Source organism: Pleurodeles waltl, chromosome 5 (genome assembly GCF_031143425.1).
Source record: "Pleurodeles waltl isolate 20211129_DDA chromosome 5, aPleWal1.hap1.20221129, whole genome shotgun sequence".
NCBI classification, from domain to species: Eukaryota; Metazoa; Chordata; class Amphibia; order Caudata; family Salamandridae; genus Pleurodeles; species Pleurodeles waltl.
This window is the reverse complement of record NC_090444.1, coordinates 1,202,217,056-1,202,244,827: the sequence shown is the minus strand read 5'-3', so window position 1 is coordinate 1,202,244,827 and position 27,772 is coordinate 1,202,217,056. Positions and strand designations below refer to the sequence as shown.

The following is a 27,772-nucleotide window of genomic DNA, read 5'->3' as shown; positions in this document are numbered from 1 at the left end:
ACTACGGATCTGTATGGAACAGCATTTAATTGACATCTTTTGTAAGTTTTTTTTAAGGTATGACTTCAATCGAGAGTTCTATGCTTTGGGCGCTACTATTTGCAATGTTTATAACTCATCTATGGATGTATCAACTATGGATTCAGTGTTGTCCGCATACTCTTCTTGTAGGATGTACACCAGTGCTGCACTTTGGAGTGTAAGTTCACAAATGTGATTTATGTTTTATTTAATATCTTTCTAGGCATATGCTTGTTTGTGTTCTTTTACCTAGAAAGTGGGATCGGCCGTTTTGCCTGACAGCATATAGTCCTGAGGAGGGTCTCGCTTATTCATTAGCCAAGAGAGCGAAACATCCGCGCGCTCTCCACTTCTTGCTTCTCTACATTACATGCCAAAAGCACCAAAAATGCAGGTAAAATGGTGGGTAATTGATAAGGACACTACAACATGCAATGATGGTCTGGCACATATATACATCTCAATACTGGCTACCAAAACATTTCTTTAACTGTCAACATTTATGTGGTTTTGCTACAACTGAACCCTTCACGACTGAAAGTATTGAAATAACATATTCTACATTTAATTACATTACTCTACCTATACACCTGTATTGTTTCACTTCTAACTGATGGTTTCTTCAAACCTTCATTTAATGTACTAATGTGGCGAGATTTTTTCCATATTTTCTTAAAGGATTTATTCTAATTATTATTAGACATAACTTAGGGGGTCATTCTGACCCTGGCGGTAAAATCCGCCAGGGCCAACGACCGCTGGAGCACCGCCAACAGGCTGGCGGTGCTCCCATGGGCATTCTGACCGCGGCGGTACAGCCGCGGTCAGAAACGGAAAACCGGCGGTGTACCGCCGGTTTCCCGCTGCCCTGGGGAATCCTCGCCATGGGGATTCCGACCCCCATACCGCCATCCTGTTCCTGGCGGTTTTGGCCGCCAGGAACAGAATGGCAGGGGCCCCCGTAACAGGGCCCCACAAAGATTTTCAGTGTCTGCCATGCAGACACTGAAAATCGCGACGGGTGCAACTGCACCCATCGCACCCCTTCCACTCCGCCGGCTCCATTCGGAGCCGGCATCCTCATGGAAGGGTGTTTCCCGCTGGGCTGGCGGGCGGCCTTCTGGCGGTCGCCCGCCAGCCCAGCGGGAAACCCAGAATACCCGCGGCGGTCTTTTGACCGTGCAGCGGTATTCTGGCGGTCCCAGCCAGGCCGGAGGCTTCCGCCACCGGCCGGGGTCAGAATGACCCCCTTAGTGTGTAAACGACCCCCCTGGTAGAACCAGATGTTTTATGCTGACCCTGTACAGCGCTCCGCTGCCATTTTGGCTAGGCTCGCTCTATATAAATACCACATACAGGGCCGGCTTTAGAACTGGTGGCGACATGGTGCAGCAATCATTTTTGGCACCACCCCATCCCATGACCACCTCCTCAGATTCCCTCCCTACCACCCAGCCTCATCTCTCCATTATGATTTATTTTAATGCGCTTTCAAAGACTGGCTTTACTAATCCACTTGGCTATCCGCATAAAATATAGTTGTCTTCTTTACAGCAGGCATATTAACCCTCTGCCTTTATGGCGAGTCAAAACTGCCACCAGATAAGAGTTATCTTGACATTTTAATTGCTTCCTGCAGGCTGGAAGCTGGAAGAACAAGGAACCTTTCAGCAGATGGTTTTAAAGCTCAAGTTTCATAAGTTATTGCTAAATACAGCACCCCCCCTTTAGGTCAGCGCCCCCCCACCCAGGTCAGCAGCCGGCTCGGCCGCACTGGTCGCACCGCCCTAAAGCCGGCCCTGACCACATACATACAAACATGTATGAAAACGCCTCAAATTAGAGTGTGCAGTTTATAATTTTGGTAAAGAAAGCTGTGTGAGCAGTTCATTTATAAGCACGTCACCAGGCTAGCAAATGAGTTCAAATCACCGCACATTTAAACGTTGAATCATTTGTTTTTAGTCAAGACCCTCTGCGTGTTTGTGGTGAAAATACATTTTCGTCTAAAAATCTATGTTAATTTACTTCCTAACCACGTTAATTAGGATTGGAAACAAACGGGAATAGTTTTCTCAATTCGCCTACATTTCCATATGACTGAGGCATTCTGTACAGAAACTGTAAAATACACAATTATCTTTATGATAGTCATATTAAACGATGGCCAGAACTCTTCATCTAACTCTACGAGTCAGTAATGTACCGAATGCATACATCATGGTTGCAAAGGGTTAGGATTCTTTATTAATTATTAACTGTTTTCACTGCTGTGTCCTTTCAAAAAAATATTTACAATATAAAATAAACTATTTCTTTACACTTCTTCACACAAATCGATTGCGTGACGCATTTCCCACATTGTATGAACCAATTAGGCCCCATCCACCGAGTGAAGGGTAAATGCAGTTAAGTCTAGCATGTTTGTGAAATGCCCAAAGATGTACCACACTCTTGTCTCTAGTCACCACTTAGTTTGATACTCACTTGTAAAAGGCCACCTATCCAATCCTAGTCAGTAGAAATGTAAATAGAGTTGTGCACAGGTAACACACATATCACACTCTTGTAGATGACAGTCTGTTGACTCTATGAATCATGCACAGTTTTCTATCTGTATTTATTGTTTTTTATAGATCTACAAATGACCGCTGATGAAAACATAGTTTATTTAAGAAGTGCTGAAGTCAGAGCAGACATCCGCACTTTAAATGTCATCACAGTACATATTTTATTTACCTTTCTTTTCACGGATTGGTTGCGATTATATACAATTTTTTTTTTAAAGAAAACACTTAGGGGCATGTTTATACTCTGTTTGCGCCGGATTTGCATAATTTCTTTTTACGCAAATCCGGTGCAAAGTTAACTCCATATTTATATTTTGGCGCTAAACATGTCTAGCGCCAAAATATTGGAGTTAACGTCATTTTTTTACCATGGAAACCTACCTTGCGTTCCTGGACACCCCCACCCACACCAGAGGGACAGCGAAGGATGGGGGACCCCATCCTAGGTAAGTAGAGGTAAGTATTTACATTTTTATTTTAAAGTGCCATATGGGGGGCCCTAACTTGGGCCCCACTACATTGCACTGTGCCCAATGGCCATGCGCAGGGTTCATAAGTCCACTGGGCATGGCCATTGGGCTGGGGGACCTGACTCCTGTCTTTAGCAAGACAGGAGTCATGTCCATGGGGTTGTGCGCCAAAAAAAATGGCGCAAGTCAGGTTAGAGTCTATTTTTGACTCTAACCTGACTAGCGCCATTCTTTGACGCACAGCCTCCTGTTTCCCCTACGCCTCTCCCACCCAGTTTGCGTCATTTATTTTGACGCTAATCGGACCTTAGTGCCAGCTAGCGTCATTCCTTAAATATGACGCCCGGGTGGCGTCCAGGAATGGCGGTATATTTTTTGACGCAAACCTGCGCTAATGCAGGTTTTGTCAAAAAGTATAAATCAGGTCCTTAATTCAAAAAATTGTCAAGTATAATAAAGGTGTAAATCTTTTTGCAATGGAAACTGATTTAGAGCAGTTCAAAAGAAGCGACCATGCAATGGAATGCTATGTGGCAGCAGATTATGAGCAGCTAACATTAGTGAATTTGGAGAGGAATTAAGAGGCCCTTAATCTTGTAACGTAATGTAGATTTATAAGGAGAGGTTTATCACCTGTGAGGGTCTCAAGGTGCTGCTCATGGACAGGTTAAGTGATTTGTCCAGAATCACAGGAAGTTGCGCCGACGCTGAGGATCGAACAGGAATCTTTCGCTCCTGACCGCTGCGCTACATCTTCTCCCGCAAAACTAGCAGCTGGCACGTGCACAGTGCAGTGAAGGTATCTTCACAGTGCTGGTGCATCGCTCCTTTTAACTACCAGTTTGTGAATTTGGGTTGGGCTATTCTGTTTTTAGTCTCATCAGAAAATGACCCCCTTATACCTCAAAGTGCACAAGAGGTGTTTAGCGACATCACTGTCAAGGCCTTTGATGCCATAAAATTGCTGCATCTCTTCCAAACAACCATTCCTGTGTAATAATGAACGGTTATTTTTTTTTTTAGTTTTAATATCAATAAAGCCATTATAAATGTATTATTTGCTGTTGTGATTAACATTCTATTTTCCACTTTTAAGCAATATTTTATTGGCAAAACTGAAAGGAGTCAGGCACCCTTTTTATATAACACACTGTCTGGGAATAACTTCCAGAACAACCAATACTGGTTAAAAAAAAAAATTGTTACAACTAGCCAACCATATGTTCCAGAGGTGCAGCAATTGCACCATACCCTTAAAGAAACCATACCTTCCTGTTTATTGCCCCCTTTTCAACACTTCAATTTGTGATCAAAATGAATAAAACAGCACTGAAGATGATTGCAACAATGTGCTACTGCAGACTTGCTGGTGAAGTAACTGGTGTTGGATGTTCATTAGCCAGCTCACCCTACTGCCCTGTGCCACTGAAGACCTATTGACAAACGTTGACTGGGGCAACTGCAGCTCTGGTTCTGAGAGGCCAATTGGTAAATTGGGCAACATAGACAGCAACAGTGTCTTGATTACAGAAATGAAACAAAAAGATTCCTTTTTAATGTGGAAGCTGGGCATGCATGCGTACCCAACATGAACTCGGCACTCTCCAAAAGATGATGGCCTCAGCAACCCGGATCGATTGTTACTTTTAATTGCAAGAATATGTAACAGGAAAAAACAGATAGCATGCCACTGCATAAATGAGACAGCCATATGCTTACAAAAGAACCTTTAAATATATATATATATATATATATATATATATATATATATATATATATATATATATATATATATATATATATAATATTTTAGTAGGAAAGTGTGTGCGTTTTATAAGAGGTGGGTGTACCTAGAAAAGGCATAGACATCTCTTGTAGGTTTAATCCAAATCACAGAAAAATACGATTCATATTTGTGGAAAGAAAAGCTCGCCACATAGGCTGTGAATTACTCTAACCTGAAGACACTGTTTAAACATACAATGATCGCAAACACATTAAAAAGGAAACAGACGGAAAGAAAAAACCTGATTGGCAGAGTAAAGTAATGCTTCACTAGCTCTTGTACAGAAGCACACTTCTATTTTCGTGGATGTGACATTTAATTGGGCAAAATGCCACCCCTCACCATTCCAAGATGGTCAACAGCTGAAGTGGGTCGACCCACTGCACCATGCTATATAATGTTGTGGGCAAAACAGAAATGTGAATCTCAGTTGATCAGACCAATTAGTGAAGAGGGCTGACCCAAACCCCAGATATGTTTGAATCTATGTATGCATTCTCTCTCTCTCCTGGTCTCACTAGCTCAATTCTCTACCTGTTTTTCTGACTGCCTCTGTTCCTCTCTGACCCTCCTCTCTTTCCTTAGCCCTCAGTAAACCCCATCCCTCCCCCTCTCTCTGTCCTTTCTTGTTCATCCTACTTTACTCTGTAAACTTCGCACTTGTATAGCGCACTACTCACCCGTTAGGGTCTCAAGGCGCTGTACAACCCCTCCTGGGTTTTCCCTGTGAGGCACCCACTCCTGGGCACCCCCAGGGTGAAGCTAGGCATCCAGGCGCTGTGAAGATTAAGCAAGCTATTGCCCAGAGTTACAGAGTGGGACCGATTAATTAGATTAGGCACTGAGGTGAAAATTATCTGGTCCAAGGGAATTGAGACCAAGACCAGTATTTAGGTTTTTACAGTTGCTGTGAGAATTTCAGCTACAAAGGGGAGATTAATTTCTAATTACGAATATCAAGCAATCTAAGCTACAATTTCAAATGCTGCATGTGTATATCTTAATTTAATATTATTCACTACTCTACTTATTATCTACCAAGTTACTGATACCATGTCTTTCCTAGAATGTGAATATTAGGTTAGTTTGACCTTGAATTTAGCTAAAATCTTGTTGTTGCAAGTGGCAAAAGTCCAAATTCGAGCACAAAATACAAATGACTTCACCAATGTTTGTTCACACCTTTGTTTGCCACTTTTTGGCTGGCAGATACCAGGCAGTTTGAGCTTCTAGGATGTTCTGTATTCTTTCTTTTCTGAATGAGTAATACATACATATTTTGTTTAGGATCACACAAGCTTGAATTAGCTTACAATGGGTAATATTTTCAAAGTTGTTCCAAACAGGGCCATAAATATGTTTTGATCATGGTCCCTAAAATCATCAAGATGGACTTGTTCCTGGCTGGGTAACATACCCAATTTACTGTATTTGTTTCTGCTCTATCATTCACACCATCTCAAGCAGGACAATCCTACACCTCAGTAATCGAAACTGTTCTATTGAGATTCCTAGAGGAGCATGCCCTTCCCTAAAACCGCTTTAAAAAAATAAAAAATAAAAAAGTATGCTTTTGACAGGTATCTTTTGATCAAGCAGTATGCTGAAACTGGGTATTGCATGAGCCTGGCAACTTATGGTACAAGGATTGAAGCATCAATGTGAACATACAGTATGTGCTAGACCATAACTGATTAAATTGAGGATTGCGTGCAAGGAGGGCCTGCTCCATCATGTGTCCTGGTCGCTATCCCGTTTTTTTCACCTCCCCTTAAAGAGCACAGTTAAATAACCTGTAAAGGACCTTAGACTCAGAGACATATTTTGACCCCCAGGTTCTTTGCTTTATTGAAAATGCCTCTTTTAGGCTGACATTTATGCATGCAATTCTATTCTAACTGATGCCAGAAATCACAAGAAACATCCTACAGTTGCCTCTACATGTGTGCCTACTACAAAGAGAAGAGGGAGCATACTCCCGGGCATACCGGCACACAATTAGGCCAGATGCATTGTGGTAAATGCAGTGCATGAAAACACTCACTTCAACTGAAAGTCTTTAGTATGTGACTACTGTAGTACAGTTCACACTGGTCTCCCACTGAAAATGTTTAAACGTTTACAGATTCCTAGTCTGGGTCCTTCAATAACTTCTGTCAAGGATGCTGAATGTCCAGTACTGTCCCTTAGTACCACAATTAATTTGTCTTATTCTGCTGCATGGATACTACTGGACGAAAATCTTCTTTATTTTGAAACATCCTAACACAAACATTTCAATTACAATTGGAAAAAACTGAAAAAAGAAAACAAAAGTATGTTCCCTTGAGGGGTGGACGGAATGCTTAATTTGTGGAACTATAAGAATTTGGTGCCTCCAAGTTACTCTTTTAAGGCAGAGTTCTGTCCATCGTTAGCGAATCGACACCACAAGACGGTATTTTTTTCCCCACAAGGCTCCAGAATCGCGAGCTGGCGAGCGCAAGTGAGATTTGGCATCTCCTAGCTTGATTTTCAAAAGGGGTCAGTCGCGGTAAGAGGGATGCTTTTTGAGTTGATTTGCTGCCACTCAAGTAGATTTTCTACTCAAGTGGCAGCAAAAGCAACTCATATGGCTCATGCTCTTGTGCACCACATAGTGCCGTTCGCACTGATTTTTCAGAGTTGCTTGCTCTAAGGTGCTAAATTGCAGTGCGAATAGCACGACATACATATTTTCTACCTCTTGGAGGAACTCTGTGGAATCTTGTTGAGTTTTTTTATATAACTTTGCAGAATTCCGCAAAGTGAAACTCTACACGTTTCTCCCATCGGCAGGTCTCTCCCTATGGCTGAAACAAGCTCTAATGGCCTAATAGAGACAACTGTCTGATTCTCGAACTCAAGACACTCATCTAAGCATCCGCCCAGCAACACCCTGCACAGATGGAACTCCACTGCCAAACACATTTAGCCCTAATCCTGGACTTAGGAAATATTTCATTTCTCTCGACTTTGAGACTACTTTGACATTTTAGAAAGTGTGTGGTTTATTCTGTTTTATCACTGAAAAGGTGGGAAAAGTAAAAATTAGAGCTCAATAGATATTAACCATACAACAAATACACAGCTCCTAATGGAGGGTCCAAAACATTAAAGCCCATATTTATACTTTTTTAGCCCCGCATTTGCGCCGCTTTTTGACACAAAAACGGCGCAAACTAACAAAATACAATTGAAAAGCAGTTAATGGGTTATCATAAAAGAGTAACTGAAGTTTTCAATAATATTCATCAGACATGCACTCTACCAATCTCAGATAGAAACAACAGAACACAGACTACAAATACAATCAAAGATAATTTATGGCAAAAAGATAGTTCAATTCACAAAAAACCCAATGAAATCAGTTATATACTTAAAACCCTGGACATTCATTAAAATACATATCTTTATTTTCCTATTGAAACTTAGAGCCTACATTGTCAACAACTGGGCACCTATGTTGTCTCGGTGTAAGATCCGGTAATGACAGCACTGAGACTCTCCCTACAGGTACTGCACTCTCTGGCATGCAACAACTTGTACTCACCGGCGGAAGAGTTCCTCTGAGGTGTTGCTGTTTCTAAATCATACACCTGAGTCTGCAGCTCGTCCACACGATGGAAAGCATCCAGCTTCAAACTGCGCTCCTGACACAGCCGGCTTCTTATCTACAGAAAGAGGTGAAATCAGTTCATGGATGATGTGACGTTCAAATTATGTTTTTCATAGATGCATTCCTGGGTTTTAGCAGTCAACTAAATCCATGACAACGTGTATATGTATACATTAAATTAAATAAATCACTAAATGTAATGTTGGGGTCAGAGGCTCTTAATAAACATCACAGCACAAAATCTCGAAGACAGTCAATTCTAAAAAGTTTCACTGTGATAGCAGTGATTCATCACAAACTCTAAAAAAAACAAAAAAAAACATTATGTATAATTATGGTAGAAACTAACTTTCACAACCCATCATGCATTGCTGATGACACCACACAAAACAAATCAATAGTTCTCTGCCAAAATGTTAGTGAACACTGAACTTCAGTTTTCGGTGTATATTTAATATAAAACGAGGGCTTTTCAATAAAAGCACTTCCGTTCATTTGACAACAGGCACTAATCTGCAGCAGATGCACAAAATCCAATTTAGCCACCAATGGGAGCCGCTGGACCAGAGAATTACACTGTAGATCAAAGGCAATCCTTCAGTACAGATGCAAAAACTCGAGGGGGTCGCAGAACACTGTTTGATGGACATTTGTGATCTACTTAGTCGTGTTTTTCCCCAAGACAACGCTTCTGTCAGGCACACAGTGACATATGAAAATAGTGGTAGTAGATACTTATTTTTAATGTTTCGTTACCGCAAAACTATTGTGATTTATTTAGGCTCACATTATATTTCATAAATTCTCTACTGTTTACAACTTTTCCCAAAATTACTCAGTACGTTTGAAATGTAGACAATTGACAAAGTACTGAAAGGATCTGATGTGCACATACAGTACAGAAAATAAGGATCCTCTCTTTGAATGTTTAATGGCCACAGGTGTTCTTTTTTCACTTACAAGAGGCCCCATAAGTACATTGGTTTTGGGATCTCCCAAAGAGGAGAGCTAATCTCAAGCGATTTTTTAAATAACTGTCTATACGAAGTTATCTTTTATCTTTCTTAAGGAAAATATTTTTTTTTTAGGAGAAACTAACAATATATTTTTGTGCTAATACTTTACAAACCATTACTCCAGACGCAACGATGACTACGGCTTTCTCAATTGTTCCTGTCCTCGCCGGCTCTAATTCTACTGACTAAGTGTAGTTTGTTACTGAAACTCATGCACGAATCCTGTAGGAGTGTGCACATGGGTATCAACGGTTTTATTTTTATTGGACTCGTGTACACTCGTCATCAGAAAATACCAAAATAATTAGGGAATATTAATAGTAAAGCAAAGGTCTTCCCCATCCAGTTCCACAACTGGTTCTCAGGTTGTTTTAATGTTAATATTTAGGAAGCCATCCTTCGGTTTCTAAGTGATTCAAAGTATCTCTTTATAATTACCACGTAAATAGCGTATTATATCCATTAGGCACTGGATAGCATCCTATGCACTATACCCCTCAAGACTTCACCCTGCAGTAAGGCAGTATACCTATACATTTACACTGCATCACCATGATACAAACTTCAAGACTGCACTGCAGCTAAAGGACAGGAGCCTAGCATGGTGCAATGCACTTTAGGTGCACATACCAACGACCTCTCACCACCTCACTGCAATGCACCCTAGAGACTGCAGGCTACCACTTGTGAGGAAAAACATGGCACAGAAAGAGGTAGGTTTCAGATATACAGCACAGGCTGTCCTCCTTTGGGCATGCCTGCGTCTGCATCTGTTAGCATATTACACCTAAATTGCTGGTATTGCCATTTCTTGTTCATAAATGAAACGAGGGCGTCTCCATGACTGTACTAAAAGGCTGTGCTTACAACCCAAAAAGTGTGCACACAAACGTCACTTCCGCACACAAAGAAAACTAGCTAATGGAAACTGCTAGGGACAGTAACCCACTACAGCGCAATGGTCCCTCTTGAGAATAACTTATTGCACTACATCCTAGAGAAAACAAACGCAACCAATGCAATGCATCCTAAAGGAAAAATACCACACACATCCAGGCCTGGACTAGAAATCAAAATCAGGCACAAGTGTTCAGGATTCCTCGACTCAGGGCCTAACTGGGAAACCAAAACTGCCTTGGCAAAATGATGAAACCAGCCCGCTCCCTTCCTGCGCTCGCTCTGGCTCGCTCTTTCTATCCCCCCATTCTCTCGCTTTCTGTCTCTGATCTGTCACCCTCTCGGTCCCCCGCTGTCCCCGTCCTCTCTTTCTTGAAGCCACATGTGCCTGCTACAATGGGAAATATCCGGAACAACGTCCCGGTACCACAACAATGTTGTTTATGCAAGCGGAACCATGCTTCCGTTAACAACGACTTCCTTTTTCTCTGCCTTAACCACGCATGTGCTGAACAACACACATGCATGGTTAAGGCAGAGAAAAAGGGAGTCAGCATCGGGAGAGGACTCGGTCAGGTAAGTGGGGCTGAGGGGTAGTTTTGTTTTCGGGGTGGGGGTAATTTTGTTTTAAGGGTGGGGGTGGGGAAGTAGGGGTAATTTTGTATTTAGAGCTGGTGGGATGGGTTTTTAGGGGAGGCAATAGGGGGTCGGGGTAATTTTGCTTTCAGGGAGTATGTTGGGGGTCGGGTCATTTTGTATTTAGGGTGGGTGGGGGCGGATTTTTAGGGGCTGGGGTGGTCAGGGTAATTTTGTATTCAGGGCGGATGGGGGTCGGGTTTTAAGGGGCAGAGATGGGGGTTGGGGTAAATTTGTATTTAGGGTATGTGGGGCTGTCAGGTTTTTAGGAGGGGGTTGGGGTAGGACGCGGTCAGGTAAGTGGGGCTGGGAGAGAGTTGGGGGTAGTGTTTAGGGTTGGGGGGTGGTTGGGTTATTTTTTATTTTAAACAGCGAAGGTGGGGGGCAGTGTACTATGGCTTTTAGGGTGGGGTGGGGTGGTCAGGGTACTATGTTTTGTAGTGCAGGGGTCATGGTAATTTTGTTTTTTGGGGCAGGGTGGGGGGGTTGGGTAATTTTGTATTTAGGGTTGGTTTTTAGGGGCGGGGTGGGGGATTGGGGTAATTTAGTTTTTAGGGGTAGGGTAGTTTTGTTTTTGGGATGGGGTCAGTTGTTTTTAGGGTGGGTTGGGGTAGGTTTTTAGGGCTCAGGGTGGGTGGGGTTATGGGGTGATTTTTAGGGCTCAGGGTGGGTGGGGTTATAGGGATAGTTTTTAGGGGTGGGTGGGGGTCAGGGTAGTTTTATTTTTGGTGCAGGTGGGTGAGTCGGGGTAGTTTTATTTTGTGGGTGAGAGGTCAGGGTACTTTTATTTTTAGGGCGGGGTGGGGCGTTTGGGTAATTTTGTTTTTATGGACGGGGTAATTTTATTTTTGGGGTGGGGTAAGTTGTTTTTAGGTAGGTTTTAGGGCTCAGGGTGGGTGGGGGTATCGGGGTAGCTTTTAGGGGCGGGTGGGGGGTCGGGTAGTCTTCTTTTTAGGGTAGGTGGGGGGTCGGGGTAGTTGTATTTTTAGGGCGGGTGGGGGGATGGCATGCGAAAGCCACACATGCCGTTCCACACATGCCTTTACTAGGCATGCCTTTACTATGAAAAATTGTTGTAAAGGCATGCGTGTTATGGCATTCGTGGAAACAATAAGGTCGTTGTTCCGACCGCGTTGTTAAGGCATGCATGGTTGGCACATGCGTTGTTCCATCATACATCCTGCTGCAATTAATTTTTGGATGCCATGGAAACTGACAGCGGGAGCAGCAGCGGCCCTGGGCTTTCAAACTGCCAGCCAAAAGCTCCCGCACTCCGGGGAAATACCTGAAGAAATGCCATTCCGGCCCTGCCTCAACTAGACTTGCACCATCGGGTCTTTCTTGGCTAGGTCATGCCGTCCATCCAACTCTGAATGCAGCCGCCCACCTCTTCACCCCACGAGGAAAAAGCTAGAGTCCACAGAATGGTCAGTCTGGCAATGCACACATCACTCCATTCTAGTGACCCTCAGAAATCCACTTCTCTGACAATGTAGATTTTCCTAGTTTTAATGACGGAAAGTCTTAATTTTATTAAAGACACGGAGGCGAGTATTATGCATTCTTTTCTGGCTTTAATTAAAACAGCAGCAAGTGAAGAAAACAACAATTCCCATGAGCATGGAAGAAACCAGCCAATGGGAAACAAAAGGTAGTCCAATAACAGTAACCAATGAATAACCACATATGCCATTATGACGTAACTGGACTGCGAACAGCCCTCTTTTCTTGCGCTTAAAGATCAGCTGGTTTGAAATAAAGGGAAAATAGCCACCAAAATTAACAGAGCCATGATGAAGGACAACAACGCGGTGCAGAAGTTCATGAGACCAGGGAACTGCCGATGAAGGGAGGCACACTGATGATCCGCCAAGCAGAGAAGGGGATATGGTGAAAGCGTTGACGATGATGATCCATCCATACAATAAGAAGATGGCTTAGGTAGTAGGTTGGACAGCTGGTGCCACTAAAGGGAGGGAAGAAAAAATAAACAACAGTAGTTATCAAGAAAACAATGGGTGGGATAATACTCGCCTCCGTGTCTTTAATAAAATTAAGACTTTTCCGTCATTAAAACTAGGAAAATCTACATTTTATGGCAAGACCGGAGGCTCCTATTATGCATGTTTAAAGCAAATATAATAACATTCATAACCGTATTATCAACTGGTTTACAATAAAAAACTCTAAACACATTATCATTAGACCAATCTGCAGATCTAAGAATGTCCTCCAGACGTGAACCCGCCCAAAAAGCCTTGGATGCCATGGCACCCCTGGAAGAATGGGCTCCAAATATGGAAGTGTCAATACCAGCCAAGGACATAATCCACTTAACCCAACGAGCCAAAGTAGCAGCGGACACTGGCTTGTAAGGTTTCCGAAAGGAAATAAGGAGTTGGGAAGATGAGGACGTTCTTAGATGCGCAGTCATATGTTCATATACTTTTAAACATTTTGCTACACATAATTTAGGACGATCAGGAAAATAAGGGTAAAAAACAGAATGCAAATTTGTTTTTGTTCTCCTAGAAATGGTGAATAATACTCCTGAAGGAGTAAACTGACGAGAAGAAATGTCTAAAGCTTTGACGTCAGAAATTCGCTTAAGAGATACAAGACACAACAACATGGTGAGTTTAGCCGACAACATCTTTAAAGTAAGAGACGAATTGTCGGGCCAGGAAAGGAAGAAATTCAGTACCATGTTAACATCCCACAAGATTCTGTATTTAGGAAGCGGGGGATTAGAAAATTTTACTCCCTTTAGAAGTCGGCAAATAAGCGGGTGTTCTCCCACTGGCCTTCCGTTGACGAAGTGGTGGTTCGAGGAGATGGCGGACTTGTACAGATTAATAGTACGGAACGCTTTACCCTTGCTAGCTTCCGCAGCGAGGAAATTCACTATAAAAGTAACATCTGCTGAAAGGGGATCAATGTGTTTTCCCAAACACCAGCTGTGCCATAAAGTCCAGGCTGACTTATAGGCATTCCTTGTTCCAGGGGCCCAAGATTGTTTGATATATTCTGAAGCTTGTGACAAAATGCAAGGGAAAGACTGGTAATTCCTGAAATTTTCCAAGCTGAAAGGGAAAGAAGGTTGTCTAAAATGAGGTTGTGAGGGCGCTGAAGAGGGTCCAAAAGAAGGTCCGGGAAAGAAGGAATGAGAAAAGGAAAGTCTATGGCCAGTTCCAGAAGGGTTGGGAACCAAATCTGGGACTGCCAAAAAGGAGCGATAAGAACTAAAGTAGCTTGCTGACGCTGGACCTGAGCAAGCACTCTGCTGATCATAACGAAGGGAGGAAAAGCGTAAGAAAGGGACTTGGACCAGTCCTGAAGGAAAGCATCGTAGGCTCGGGCTGAAGGGTCGGGTCTCCAACTGTAAAATTGGGGAAGTTGTGTGTTGAGGCGAGACACGAATAAATCGATCAACATGGGCCCCCATCTGTCTTGAAGAAATTGGAATATTGCGGGATGGAGCTTCCAGTCGCTTGAATTGCGTAGATGACGTGAATGCCAGTCGGCGATGGAGTTGAGAGATCCCGGAAGATACTCTGCCTGAACCGAGATTTGGTTTGCAAGGCAAAACTCCCAGAAACTCTTTGCCAATTCTGCTAAGGGTTTGGATTTTGTACCCCTGAGATGGTTGATATAACGGACCGCGGAAATGTTGTCCATCCTTAGAAGGATAGCGCAGCATACCCTGTACTTCGCTAGGCTTCTGATTGCAAAGGAGCCTGCAAGCATCTCTAAACAGTTGATGTGCAATCTGGACTCCTCTGGTGACCATGGCCCTCCAGTCGAGATTGGTCCACAGCGGGCCCCCCATCCGGTTAGGCTTGCATCGGATTCTAATACAAGATCTGGGGCTGATGGAAAGATAGTCCTCCCGTTCCAAGCGTCTAAATGGTCTATCCACCATTGCAGTTCTGTACGTGAATCGTGATCTAGGGGAATAACATCTGCGTAAGAAAGTCCTTTGCGAAGATGTTGGATCTTTAACCGTTGGAGAGCCCAGTAATGCAAAGGGCCTGGGAATATAGCCTGAATGGACGAGGAAAGAAGACCGACGACCCGGGCAAGGGTCCTCAGAGAAATGGACGAATGACGAAGAATTTGAAGAATCTCTGACTTTATAGACTTGATCTTTGCAGAAGTGAGAAGCAGCGTGGACGAAACAGAATTTATTAGGAAACCTAAGAATTCTATAGTTTGGGTAGGAAGAAGAATAGACTTCTTTTTGTTGATGATAAAGCCAAGATCTGCCAAGAGAGAACACGTAAGGTTGAGATGGGATGAGAGTAGATGAGGAGATTGATTCATGAGGAGGATATCGTCTAGGTAAATAAGAAGTCTTACCCCCTGTGCCCTGAGATGCGCTATCACTGGCTTCATGAGTTTGGTGAAACACCATGGAGCTGACGAAAGACCGAAAGGAAGAGATGTAAAATGAAAGAATTGGTCGAGCCACTGAAATTGAAGAAACTTCCTGTGATCCGGGTGGATTGGAACTACCAGGTAAGCATCCTGTAAATCCAAGCGGACCATCCAGTCGTTTTGAAGGAGAGAATCTCTGAGATGGAGAATGGTTTCCATCTTGAAGTGACGGTAAACCACAAATTGGTTGAAGAACTTGAGATTGATAACCGGTCTCATTTTCTTGTTCTTCTTTTGAACTAGGAAAATGGAACTGGTGAAGCCTAGAGGATGGGGTTGAGTAAGAGCAATAGCTCGCTTTTGAAGAAGGGTTTGGACTTCCGAGGAGATAAGAGCGGACATATCTGTAGAAAACCGTGGAAGTGGGGGAACAACGAATTGTATTGGAGTTGAGTAAAATTCTATCATGTAACCTCGAGTGGTATTGAGAATCCAAGGATCTGAAGTAATTAACAGCCAATTTGGGAAAAAATGACAAAGGCGACCGCCCACGTGGACGAGAGAAGGAAAAGGATTTACCTGTTTGGTTGGCATTTCTGTTGTTCCTGAAGCCTCTGGTACGGAAACCTCTGGCTCTTTGTGGGTAAAACTGAGGTCTGAAGTCTTGGTATGAAGAGTTGTAGATGTAGTTACCACGGGAGCCTTGGTTGTAATATGGACGGCCGGCAAAGCGGCTCCTGCCTCTGCCGGCCCTGTTGAAAACCCGTTGACTGAACATTTTCTTCAAAGACTGTTGAGCCTTATCGATCGAAGTAAAAGTAGCAACGTACTTGCCCAGTTCTTTGATAAAGTTATTGCCAAATTAACAACCTTCTGTTTTGGTGAGTGCTTGGAGTGAAGCTAAATGAACCAGTTTGGGGTCCAGTTTGAGCAAAATCCCTTTGCGACGTTCTTGTGAAATCACAGCGTTGGCATTGCCTAACAGGCAGACAGATCTTTGGACCCATAGGGAAAGTTCCTCCGGGTCCACCGCAGAACCATCGATTCTGGCGGCCTCCGCCATGTCGAAAATACGGGTAAGAGGGCCAATGACGTCTAATAATTTGTCCTGGCAAGAGGACCAGGCTTTATCTACCCCTTTCCTGGGATCCTTGCCAAACTTAGTGAAGAAGGTGAGGATGGGTTGGTCAATGGAAGGAGTAACGGATGCCTTATAATCCAGAGAGGGACGAGGACACTCAGATTTAAGTTTAGAGCGGGTTTGCTTATCTAAAGGACAAAATAACTTAGTTGAAACATATTCTCCCACATGAGTAGCCGGGAACCATTCAGTTGAATTGGGGTGTAATATGAAGGAGGGGTCAAACATAGGCAAACCTTCCGAATCTAGGAGTGGAGTGATATTGGAAGAGGAAATTTTAGGTTTTTTTGGGACAGGTGCGACGTCACAATCATCTTGATCAGATGGATCAGCATCTGAATCCGCATCGGGTATCTCGTCATCAGTGTCCGGAATGGAGGTGATAACTAAGGGAGACTAAATATTCTTTGATTTTGCCTTGCGTTTCTGAGCTGTACCCTCAATGACTCTTTTCTCCTTAATTGGAGCCTTTTGAGGAACCGCATCCTCTGCCATGGGTGAGGAAACCTCACAAACTTTCTGCGCCAAATTGTGTGAACTCCTGGAAATGAGTGAAGGGCGCTGTCTGCACTCCCCTGCAGACTGGGCAGTAAATGTTTTATTAAACATTTTCAAAACTGAAGATTCAAAATTTTTTGACAGGCTATTCATGGAATTATTAACAGCTTGTTGAACAGAGTTTTGAATAAAATGATTAATATCTTGCTTAATGGCAGAAACCTCTTCAGGGTCCACCTGACGTGAGGTTGAGCTGCCAGAATCCATGTTTAAACAAAAACTGGTTAAGAAAGGGTTAATGGTCAAGGGAATGAGAGAACAAGGAACAGCTCCGCCCCAGGGCGTGTCTAATGCTGCCTACTGTATGTCCTGGGAAACGCAGACCAGCCTGAGGGGAAAGGAAGTGCGCAGAATAAATCCTGATAAAGCGGTTGGTTTTGAAGAAGAAAAGCGGCGGTAAGCGTTGTAAACTGCTGGGAAGACGAAGGAGGCACACGGGAGTGAACCGTTCCTCACGCGTTGTCCAATTAATAGTGCGACGCGAGGAACGGTTAAAACCGTTTAAGTAAATCGAGCGCGCGCCGGGGAGCGCGAGAGCACAAAGCTAATGCGGCAACATGCCGACTGGTGAATAAAACAGTGTATTATCACACAGCAACAAGGCATAACATTACGCGCTAAACAAAAAGTAAATGACCATAACTATAACAATAATGCACAATAATAGAAGAGAAATAAGAGCAGCAAGAAAAGAGGGCTGTTCGCAGTCCAGTTACGTCATAATGGCATATGTGGTTATTCATTGGTTACTGTTATTGGACTACCTTTTGTTTCCCATTGGCTGGTTTCTTCCATGCTCATGGGAATTGTTGTTTTCTTCACTTGCTGCTGTTTTAATTAAAGCAAGAAAAGAATGCATAATAGGAGCCTCCGGTCTTGCCATAAATATTAGATGATTATTTGCATTATCACACTATTAAATACGCACTGTATTTCTGAAGTAGTGAGTTTAAGGGGAGGCTACAGAAAGATATGATCTGATTGTCACAATAACACAAAGCACTGCTAGCCTGCCCTTTCTGGTCTACTTTCCTAGCTAGTCATGAAACACAGGCTCTGCTTGGTGACCTGAAGGTTTACTCGTGGTTACTCCAATTAGTTAAATGTATTGTATATTACAGATACAATATACGAATTTAATAGCTAACAGCACATAAAATATATTTTCATAATTGTTTTCATAGAAAAAAATCCAGGATTAGGATTCATGCATATGTTTGAGATTCTGGCATTCTGACTATACGTTTTTCATTATGTCTCACCCAATGCAAAATCAAAATTAGTAGTGATGGTGTTCTTATTATAGATTTGTTATTATGGTATTGTTTAAAATGGCATTCTCTTTAACACAGATCCCACCAAGCATCACGACAACTGTCTTTAGCCAAATGTGTACATTATTTAACGATTAACAGTTGACGATTTTATGTAGCAAAATCGTAATTCCTTTATAGCAGTTTTGTAACCAGGCTGGCTATTTTTTTTTTGCAAACACAGAGCCCTGAACAATGTACAAACACTTGAATTGAACACCTGAGTACTTTTTTTCCACCTCTGTGTCTCCTCGCTGCTTATGTTCACAAAAAGCATATACAGCTCCAGTCACGTACTATAAACCCAGGATTCAGTTTATGTGCCCACAGCAACTGTTGCTATGTACTGCTACTGTTGTGTATTCAAACATTTGTTTTAAATGTTATGTTGTTAAATAAATACATAGTGCTTTAAAAATACCTAGCCTAATAAAATATGATGTACAGTTTCACCACAAACACCACCGTATCAACACACTCTTTAATTCTGTGTGTCAGGGCCCCACATCCAACAACTGCCATCATGCGACATTCTGCCTTAATATGCTATTCAGTATGCACCTCTGTCCTGGTTTAAGTCGCCTTCAAAGGTGACTGAAAGAAATGGTGTTATTGGCTGAGAGGGAAACGACTATAAGCCTTGTCATGGTGAACCACAAAAGTCACTAAATGAACCTAATCTTAACCATCTGGTAGCCTGGCACAAAAGCAGTCAGGTTTAATTTAAATGCAATGTGCAAATTTAGCAGTACACAAACAGTGATAAAGTGTATACACAACACAAGGAAATCCCCAAAGCAATGTAGAAAAACAGAGTAAATTTTAATAATCCAAAGGATACCAGAACAACAGAAATCTAATCAGTAGAACCGAAGATATGCAATTTCAACATTTTAGGTAGGTGCACACCTAAAAAGAAGATATGCAATTTCAACATTTTAGGTAGGTGTACATCTAAAAAGCACAAAGCGTGGAATTGCAGTCATCTGGCCATACTAGACTGGGGGGAAGTCAGAAGTTCAGGCTGACTGCAATGGAGCATGGGTAGTGTACAGGGACCAGGTTAGTTCAGTTGAAAGAGTTACCTTTTCAAACAGTTCCATTCACAGAGGAGGAGGCTGCAAGGAGCAGGGAGAGCGTCTGGTATGGTCATCACTGTTGGGCAAAGAATAAGCCAGGCAACACAGGCTGTCATGATGTAGTGTAAAGAGCTGGTTGGGTGTCATGGACGGTCGTTGCTGGAGCTTTGCATTGGCAGTCACTGAGGGCTGTCATTGATTAAGTGCAAGTGCATATCTTGCATTACAAGTCATTGCTGACGGTTGCTGTAGCGTGAAGAGTAGGGCTCACAGGATCTTCACATTGGTGGTCGTCCCAGGCTATACATTCTTGGCACGAAGGGGCCGTTCTCGGTCACAAAGAACCCAAAGTTCAGGATTTTACCTTTTCATCCTAGGAGGAGCTCCAACTAATTCCAGCCAAGGGTGGAGGACCTGGGGAGGCACCTCTTGGGGACCACAAACTCACTCCAGCAGAGGCCAACAGGCCCCAGGTATGTTCAGTTACAAGTCGAGGAAGGTCCAGTTCAGCAGATCAACTGGGTAGTTGAGGGAGGCATCTGGAGCTTGTTATGTCACTGTAGCTCAAAAAGGAGGTCAGTCAACTGACCATTGGAGTCACTCAGGTCACTGATTGTGCCACCCACCCTACTAGCCCTTTAAACATGTCTCAGGTCTACCATTGTAGTCTGTGCCTGCACTTTTAAGCTGTCACGCCAACCTGGCAAAGTAAAGCTTTTTTCCAGGCCCAAACCTTCCTTTTTAATACATATACGTCACCCTTAGGATATGACCTTGACTGCCCAGAGGGCAGGGTGTGGTGTATTAAAAAGCTTAGACATGTACTTTTAAGTTTTACATATCATGTTAGTGAATGACTCTTAAATTTGTTTTTCACTACTGCATAAGATAGCATGTGAGTTGCCTTATTACATTTATTAAGCTTTAATTTCCAAATGGGAGCTGGAAAGCAGTTCAAGTTTGGTGCCTTTGGAATTGTAATGAAAAATCCTCTCTCATGGTGACGTCTGATTTTAAATTACAATTTTTAAAATGCCACTTTTAGAAAATTTGCATTTTCCTGTCTTAGCAATTTAGGATCTGTAGGCTATCTCTGGGTCACATGACTCGGTGTAGCTGACAGTTGAGCTTTGTGTATTCCTCCTGGACAGCCAAACACAAAAGGGAACTTAGGTGTGCGTGGATGGGCCGTGACTGGTAGGATGGGAGGGAGGAGCTGGATACAACCCTACTTACAGTAGAATAGGCTGTGGCCTGCCTCCACAAATAAGGCTGCACACCCCCTGTAGGTAGTCTGGAGCCAGGTCAGGAAAGGCAGGATGCCTGGGGACTTCAAAGGGAATTCTAGAGGTTTCTCCCACTTTCCAGAGGAAGGGCACAGCTATAAATGCTGGACCTCATACATCAACACTTCAGTATACTTCTGGACCTGTGGATACTCCATGATCAGGAAGGACTACTGTGCTGCTGAAAGGACTGCCACTCTGCTGAACAGCTGCTCTGAAGAACCTCTGTCATGCTGTGTTCACCTGCTGCCCATTGCCCTCTTGCCTGGGTGAGAAGGGCTGGACCAGCAAGTCTGACCCAAGACCCCAGAGTGACTCCAAGGCGTAGTTTGCTGGCCTCCTGATCAGAAGCCTCAAGGACACAATAGGCCTCCAACAACCTTCAACCCAGCACTTGGACTCTGACATCTGTAAGTCCTGCCTTCCCAAATGGTGCCTCCCAGTTCTGAACCCTTGGAAGTGGGCCTGAAGGTGCTCTGCAAAGTCCAGCTGTGGTTCTGATCGGAACTGACCTGAAGACCTGCACAACCTCGAGCATAGCTGTCAGCCTCATTCATATTGACGCACAGAAACGGAAAGCCCCTTGGTGGCACAGCAGGCCACCGTCCTTGTGATGGAATACAATTGGAGTAAGTTGCAATTTTCAACCTACCTCATTAATATTCATGAGGTAGGTCAGGCTGTGATTCACTCTGAAGAGTGATTTTGAAGACCGACCTAATAGAACATAAGTGGGTTCCCAAAATCTCATTGGATTTGTAAAAATTTGGTGTGCAATTGCGACCACTTTTTGAAAATCCAATATTAGTACAACTGGTCCTTAATTCTCTAGTTTGGCAACTTCAAACAAAAGGTCATTCTTTGGGGGCAGAGAAGAGTAAACACCCACAGTACTTTACCTTCAGTGATTTGATTTGGTTTAATGGCGGACATTTCATCGGTTTGGATAACCATCAATTTACTGGGTCTTCCAGGGATTTCCTGAGTGTGGCATTCCTGACAGGATGCTCCTACTCAAGATTATTATTGTATACATGGCACACATGGCCTGACGTGACTCAGCGAGTAAAACACAAATGTAATTGAGGTGGCTGGAATAAAGTGATTTTGTAAACTCATTTCCAAGATATCTTAACTACATATCAAAAATAAGATGTAAGTAATATGAATGTAGATTAATGTGTTTTAGATACAAGTAGATACTGCATACTCCAATAATGGTGCATATAGTTGCTCCTACCCGAGAAATCTTGCAATGCACGTTCAATTCATTTTAGAAGTTAAAGGACAAACTGGTCTGTCGATTTTGTATGTCGCATGTTGTGAATTCAATGCAGGCAAACTACTTGGAGGAGAAAAAACATATCTTTTCTAGATCTATATAGTAACACCGTGATTTGCATGTGCCTTTATGTACACACATACACAAGGAACATCTTTCAATGTGTCAATTTAACACAAATAGCACAAAGTCTGGGGCTTCGAAGATGCACATGGGATCCTTAGACTAGGGCATCCTAAACATAGGCATACAAGCTCGGGAGTAGATGGTTTTCAGACGTGCTCCCAAGGTCCTAAAACCGCTGACAGATATTCAGAGAGTGCACTTGTGAGATGATCATCAGGTTTCTTTATTGATTAACTCTACATTGTAATTTACCAAATATTTGTAAAATATCACTTTTAAACACTTTTAAAATTCCATTAAAAACCATTTATTTGAAGCTCAATAAATAATTAAAATCTAAAAAAGGAAGTTTTAAAAACTAGACAACACCTTTCCAAATCAACCTCGGAAAGTGGAACACATCTCACATTGTTCCCACTTGTGCACTTTAAGGTAGAATCTCCTAACACCTGTAATCTTTGTAACTTATTCAAATTTGATCAGTGGTTTCAATAACAATGTTATAGAATTGAAATTGTTGGTCAAATTTTGGAAATGTCAAGCATACTCTCCCTACTGATTTTATTGCTGATGAGTGAATCTTAAGATAGTTTAAATGCAACCAAGTCTTCAAGTATAAGTTCTTCTTAATTGCATTGCTGTTTATTGCATGTGATAAATAAAAAATATGGTGGGCTTCGTGGTTTATTGGATGTGGTTTATTGGATGCAATAAATGTCATCAAATACGAGTTCTGTCCTCTAAATGGGGTGTTACATGTAGGTTTTTTACACGTTTGCACCTTTCGAAAAGTACTGGTTGAAAAATGTTTGCAAATATTGGTTTGCATAGGTGTCAGAATTTTTAAAAGTACTCATAGTTGAGGCCTTAGTTGGGCAATAGTAAATTCAATTGACTGTCTCTGATGGGTTTAGAAATTGATGGCTACATAGGCCCTGATTAAGGGCGACTCAAAGTGAAAGGTGATTTTTTTTTGCATAATTTAAATACCAATGCTCTGGGTTTTGGAAGTTAACAGGTGTAATAAATAGCACCTATTGCACGAGTTACCTGTTGCAATGAGGAATGACATGCAGGTGGTAGATTTTGTGGCTCCCAACGTCAAAATCTGCATGTCCCAAAACGTACTAGAGCTTTGGACCTGGTAACTATCCTCAAGTTTGACCTGCCGATATCTACCTGTGGAAATGACAATGGGTCCGAAAACTAATTTCAACCACTCATAATTGTGACTACTGTGCAAACAGGGGGTTTAACGCACAGATGTTGCATTAGCACCGGGAACTCCTAATGAAGCCTAAGTAAGAATTTCCATATTCATAAAGAATGAGTAAATATTAGTTTTTATACTCACACATTTTGTTTTCCAAAAATGTTGTACAATTAGATTTTTAAGTTACCTTGTTATACGAGTGCTCGAGATTACCACGGAAATCCACAACAACCTCAGTAAATTATAAGTATATAGCAAGCCTTTCCCCAAACAGGAGTCTTCAGTTCTATAAAGACTAAAAATATAATTCAAGATTAATTTGTCTGCCATGACCAATGTTTGCTCTGCTCTCTTGAGCCTGTGGAACAGTTGTTCCTTGGTGAACAGTCAGTTGCATAGAGCTTAAATCTTTAACGTTGACATGTTTAAATAAGTTACCGGAGCAGTCATAAACAGCATAGAAGATTAAAGGCAACATATTTGCTGAATATTAACACAGAAGTGCCAATGCCAACCTTATGGCATATATTTACGAAGCTCTTTCACGTCCAAACAGCACTTCTGTTCTTAAGTCTAAACTAACTTCTTCCTCCAGTCACTTCCCAAGATCCAGTTTGTGCTGATGATCGCCAGATAGAGAGGCTAAGATGAGGAGCTCTGTGCTACATAAATGTGGCCGCTACGTTAATCCTCAGAGAGCTATATTAAGATCCCAGTTTATTTGGCAGCCTAAATAGAGAATGTTCCTCTGAGTGCTTAGAGGGCGAGAATGTTTTAAAGTACCTGGCCACAAACACCAGGGTTATTAATGCAAGACGGGTTCTGCATTGAACCCTGAAAAAGCCCTACAGAAACACAAGTCAGATGTTCTTAACTTTATATTTTAAATGGATCATCTTGACTTTTATTTGGATTTAAATTTAGTGTATTTCACAAGAATGAAATGAGGAGCTGTCACTCCGAAAGGCTGGGTAAGTGTTTTTCACTTTTGGCCCTTTCGTGAAGAAGCTGGTTGTGCCACAAATATACACTCTCGAGAAAAGTTGCTTGATAATCTTACTTTCTGATACAGATGGAAACGTTTTGCAGAAAGACTGTTATAATTATCAGAAATGTTTTAGCAGTGGAATATAAACTTTAAAGTATAACAAGGCGCTAGATTGTCCGGTAGGGATCAAAATGATTGTGAGCACTCCAAGACCAAACTGTTGTTTCACAGCGGACAGGGTAACCTGTGGCAGAGCTGACCACAACCGGTTTTAGGAAATTAACCCTTTGTTACACGTAATGCTGGAAAGAAATGACATGCTAAACATACATGGGGCAACCCATTATTCCCCTAGAGAACTGGATAAATCAGTTACAACTATTAATGTTCCCGGAGGACTTATTCACAAATTTCTTTCAAGTTGGTCGACAGATACATTATTATCAAAAGAGCACAAAAAATCTGTAAGGAGAATTTTTGAAGTTCAGAATGACCAGGCGGAATATTCATAGCCATGAAAGGTTATGGGCCTCATTTAGGCCCATATTTATGAAAAATGGCACACAACTGCAATAGTGCAGTTGTGCATAATTAATTTTTTTAACACAAGCTAACGCCATCAATGCACCATATTTATGAAATGGAGCCCGATGGTGCTAAAGAATGACTAGCGTCTCAAAATAAGACGCTAGCCGGTGAGGGATGGCATTAGGGGAAATGGCACTAGTGGGTCAAAAATGACGGTACGTCAATTAGCGGCAAAATATTTGCAGCTAGTCAGCCTAGTGTCATTCTTTGATGCACAAGCACCCCAAAAAATGACACCTGTCAAATTATAGACAGGAGTCATTACTACTAACCCAATGCCCACACCAGGGGACCAGTGTCCCCAGGGCGAGCTCAACATAAGGGGCCCCCAGTGGCACACAACACCTACGCATTTACACTTACCTGCAACTTACCTGGGATGGGCTCCCTCCTCCTGTAGTGTCCCTGTGGTGTGGGTGGTGGTGATGCTGGAGGTTGGGGTGGGCATCTTTGTGCCCATTTCACGGTGTAACCCCACGGGAATGGGCCAACCTGCACAATAATGCCTGGTCTGACCAGGCGTTAAATAATGGTCCGACTCCTACTTGCGCGTCGTTTCAGCATCGGGAGTTAAATATAGGGTTGTGGGGATAGCGTCTTTTTAGGAAGAGAACGCCTACCTTGCATGTCATTGAAGCAAGGTGGGTTGGTGCTTCCTAGAAATGGCGCTAACTCCAATATTTTGACAGACGGGTCTAACGAAAAAATATAAATGTGGAGTTAAGTTGCCACTGCTTTAGCATCACAATTAATGATGCTTAGCCGACGCTAACCTTGCATAAATATGGGCCTTAGAGTTTACAGTGAGCTGAAAATCCTTCAGTTTCTGGGAGAAAGTCCAAACATGGAGTGAATCCATCATGTGAATGTCTTCCATACTATTACCCATATGGAGGAAGAAAGTTAGCCTGTAGATTGTACTCAATATATTTATTTTCCTCTAGATAATGGAGGTATCTCAGTTCGCTCCAGAATCTCCATGAGACCCTATTTTGTTTGTGTTGTCATTCATTGGGAAGCACTTAACATCCTTTAATGAGTTGTCAATTATTAGCTCTATGACCACAATGGTCATTTGTGAATCTTATTTTGTCTTTAGCATCCGTACTGTAAAGTGATTTGCATCTTTTATTTCGAGGACAAACTCAGCAGAGTGTGAGGTGGTGTTTTCAGACTTCTAATAGAGCCTGTGGTCATTTAAAACTTTGTAATCCTAAGCAATATAATGATGCTGTTGGAAAGTCCCTCTTTTTCGTATGGTTACCCCCACTTTTTGCCTGCTATCAATGTGCTTAGATTGTCTCATTAGGATCCTGCTAACCAGGACCCCAATGATTGTGCTTTCGCCCTCTAAATTTGAATGCCTAGGACATTTGTGCAGTACACATTTGGTATACTGGTGTCCCCTTATAAGTCCCTAGTATATGGTACTTAGTTACCCAGGTCATTGTGACACCAGGGATCCCCTATGGGCTGCAGCATGTCTTGTGCCACTCATGGGAGCCCATGCAAAATGTTTCTGCAGGCCTTCCATTGCAGACTGTGTGGACAGGTACATGTACCCTTTCACCACAGGTCACTGCACCAGGTCATTGTAAGTCACCCGTAAGGTAGGCCCTCCTAGCCCAGAGGGCAGGGTGCAGATCCCTGTGTGAGTGGGCACCCCTGCATGAGCAGAGGTGCCCCTAAGAACTCCAGTTCCATTGCACTGGACTTTGTAAGTGCAGGGAAGACATTTTACCCGTGTACTGGACAGAGGTCAATCACTACCTATGTTCAGCTACATAATGGTAACTCCGAACCTGGGCATGTTTGGTATCAATCATGTCAGAATCATACTTCAATACTGTTGCCAGTAGTGGTTGCATGATTCCATGCACTCTGGGGGCTCCTTAGAGGAACCCCCCCCCAGTATTGCCCCTACCAGTCTTCTAAGGTTTTCCAGGCAGCCCATGCTGCTGCCACCCCTCAGACAGGTTTCTACCCTCCCGCTGCTTGACCAGCTCAGGCAAGGGAAGGCAGAACAAAGGATTTCCTGTAGCAGAGGGAGGCAACACCTTCTCCTTTGTAAATAGGTGTTACAAAGCTTGGGAGGGGTAGCCTCCTCAAGTCACTGATTTGCTTGAAGGGCACATTTGATGCCCTCCATGCAAAAACCAGTTTGCACCAGACCAGGGACCTCCGGTCCCTCCTCTGGTGCAAAACTGGACAAAGGAAGGGGACATGACCACTACCCTGTCCATCACCACCCCAGGGGTGCTGCCCAGAGCTCCTCCAGGTGGCCACTCGATTCTGCTAGGTTGAAATCAAGATGTCTGGAAGCATCTGAGTGGCCAGATCAGGCAGGTGATGTCAGAGACCCCTCCTTAGAGGTGGTCACCTTGCAAGGTGACCAACCCCATTTTAGGGCTATTTAGGGACACCCTTGTGGGTGGATCCCCAGATTTGACATGCAAGATTCCACAGGACTCCTCTGCATCGTTTACTTCTACGTCTGGCCACTGGGACCGCAACTGGATTCTTCAGGAACCGACAAGACTGCAACTCCTGAGATGACCTCGCCTTGCAACATTGTCTCTCCGCTCCTTCCAGCAACTGCAATATTTCCCTTGATGTGCATCCTTTGGGGTCAGCGAGACTTCAGCCTGCACCAAGAAAGGAGAAGGAATCTCCCTTGGAGTGAAGGAGTCACCCCCTGAATCTGCAGGCACCTATAGCAATGACGTCTGACTGCATGAATTTGCTCTCCTCTGGAACTGCGAGGATCCTGCATCAGAGGTGGTAGTCT

The 27,772-nt window shown here is 43.0% G+C and overlaps 1 protein-coding gene across 1 annotated transcript in view; it reads right to left on the bottom strand.

The window, feature by feature from the left end:
* Positions 1-27,772, bottom strand: part of LOC138297105 (uncharacterized) — a 648,847-nt gene that overhangs the window by 81,609 nt on the left and 539,466 nt on the right. The window contains exon 46 of the mRNA XM_069236605.1: positions 8,419-8,539. Coding sequence (XP_069092706.1) covers positions 8,419-8,539 — 121 coding nt within the window. The remainder of the gene's footprint in view (positions 1-8,418; positions 8,540-27,772) is intronic.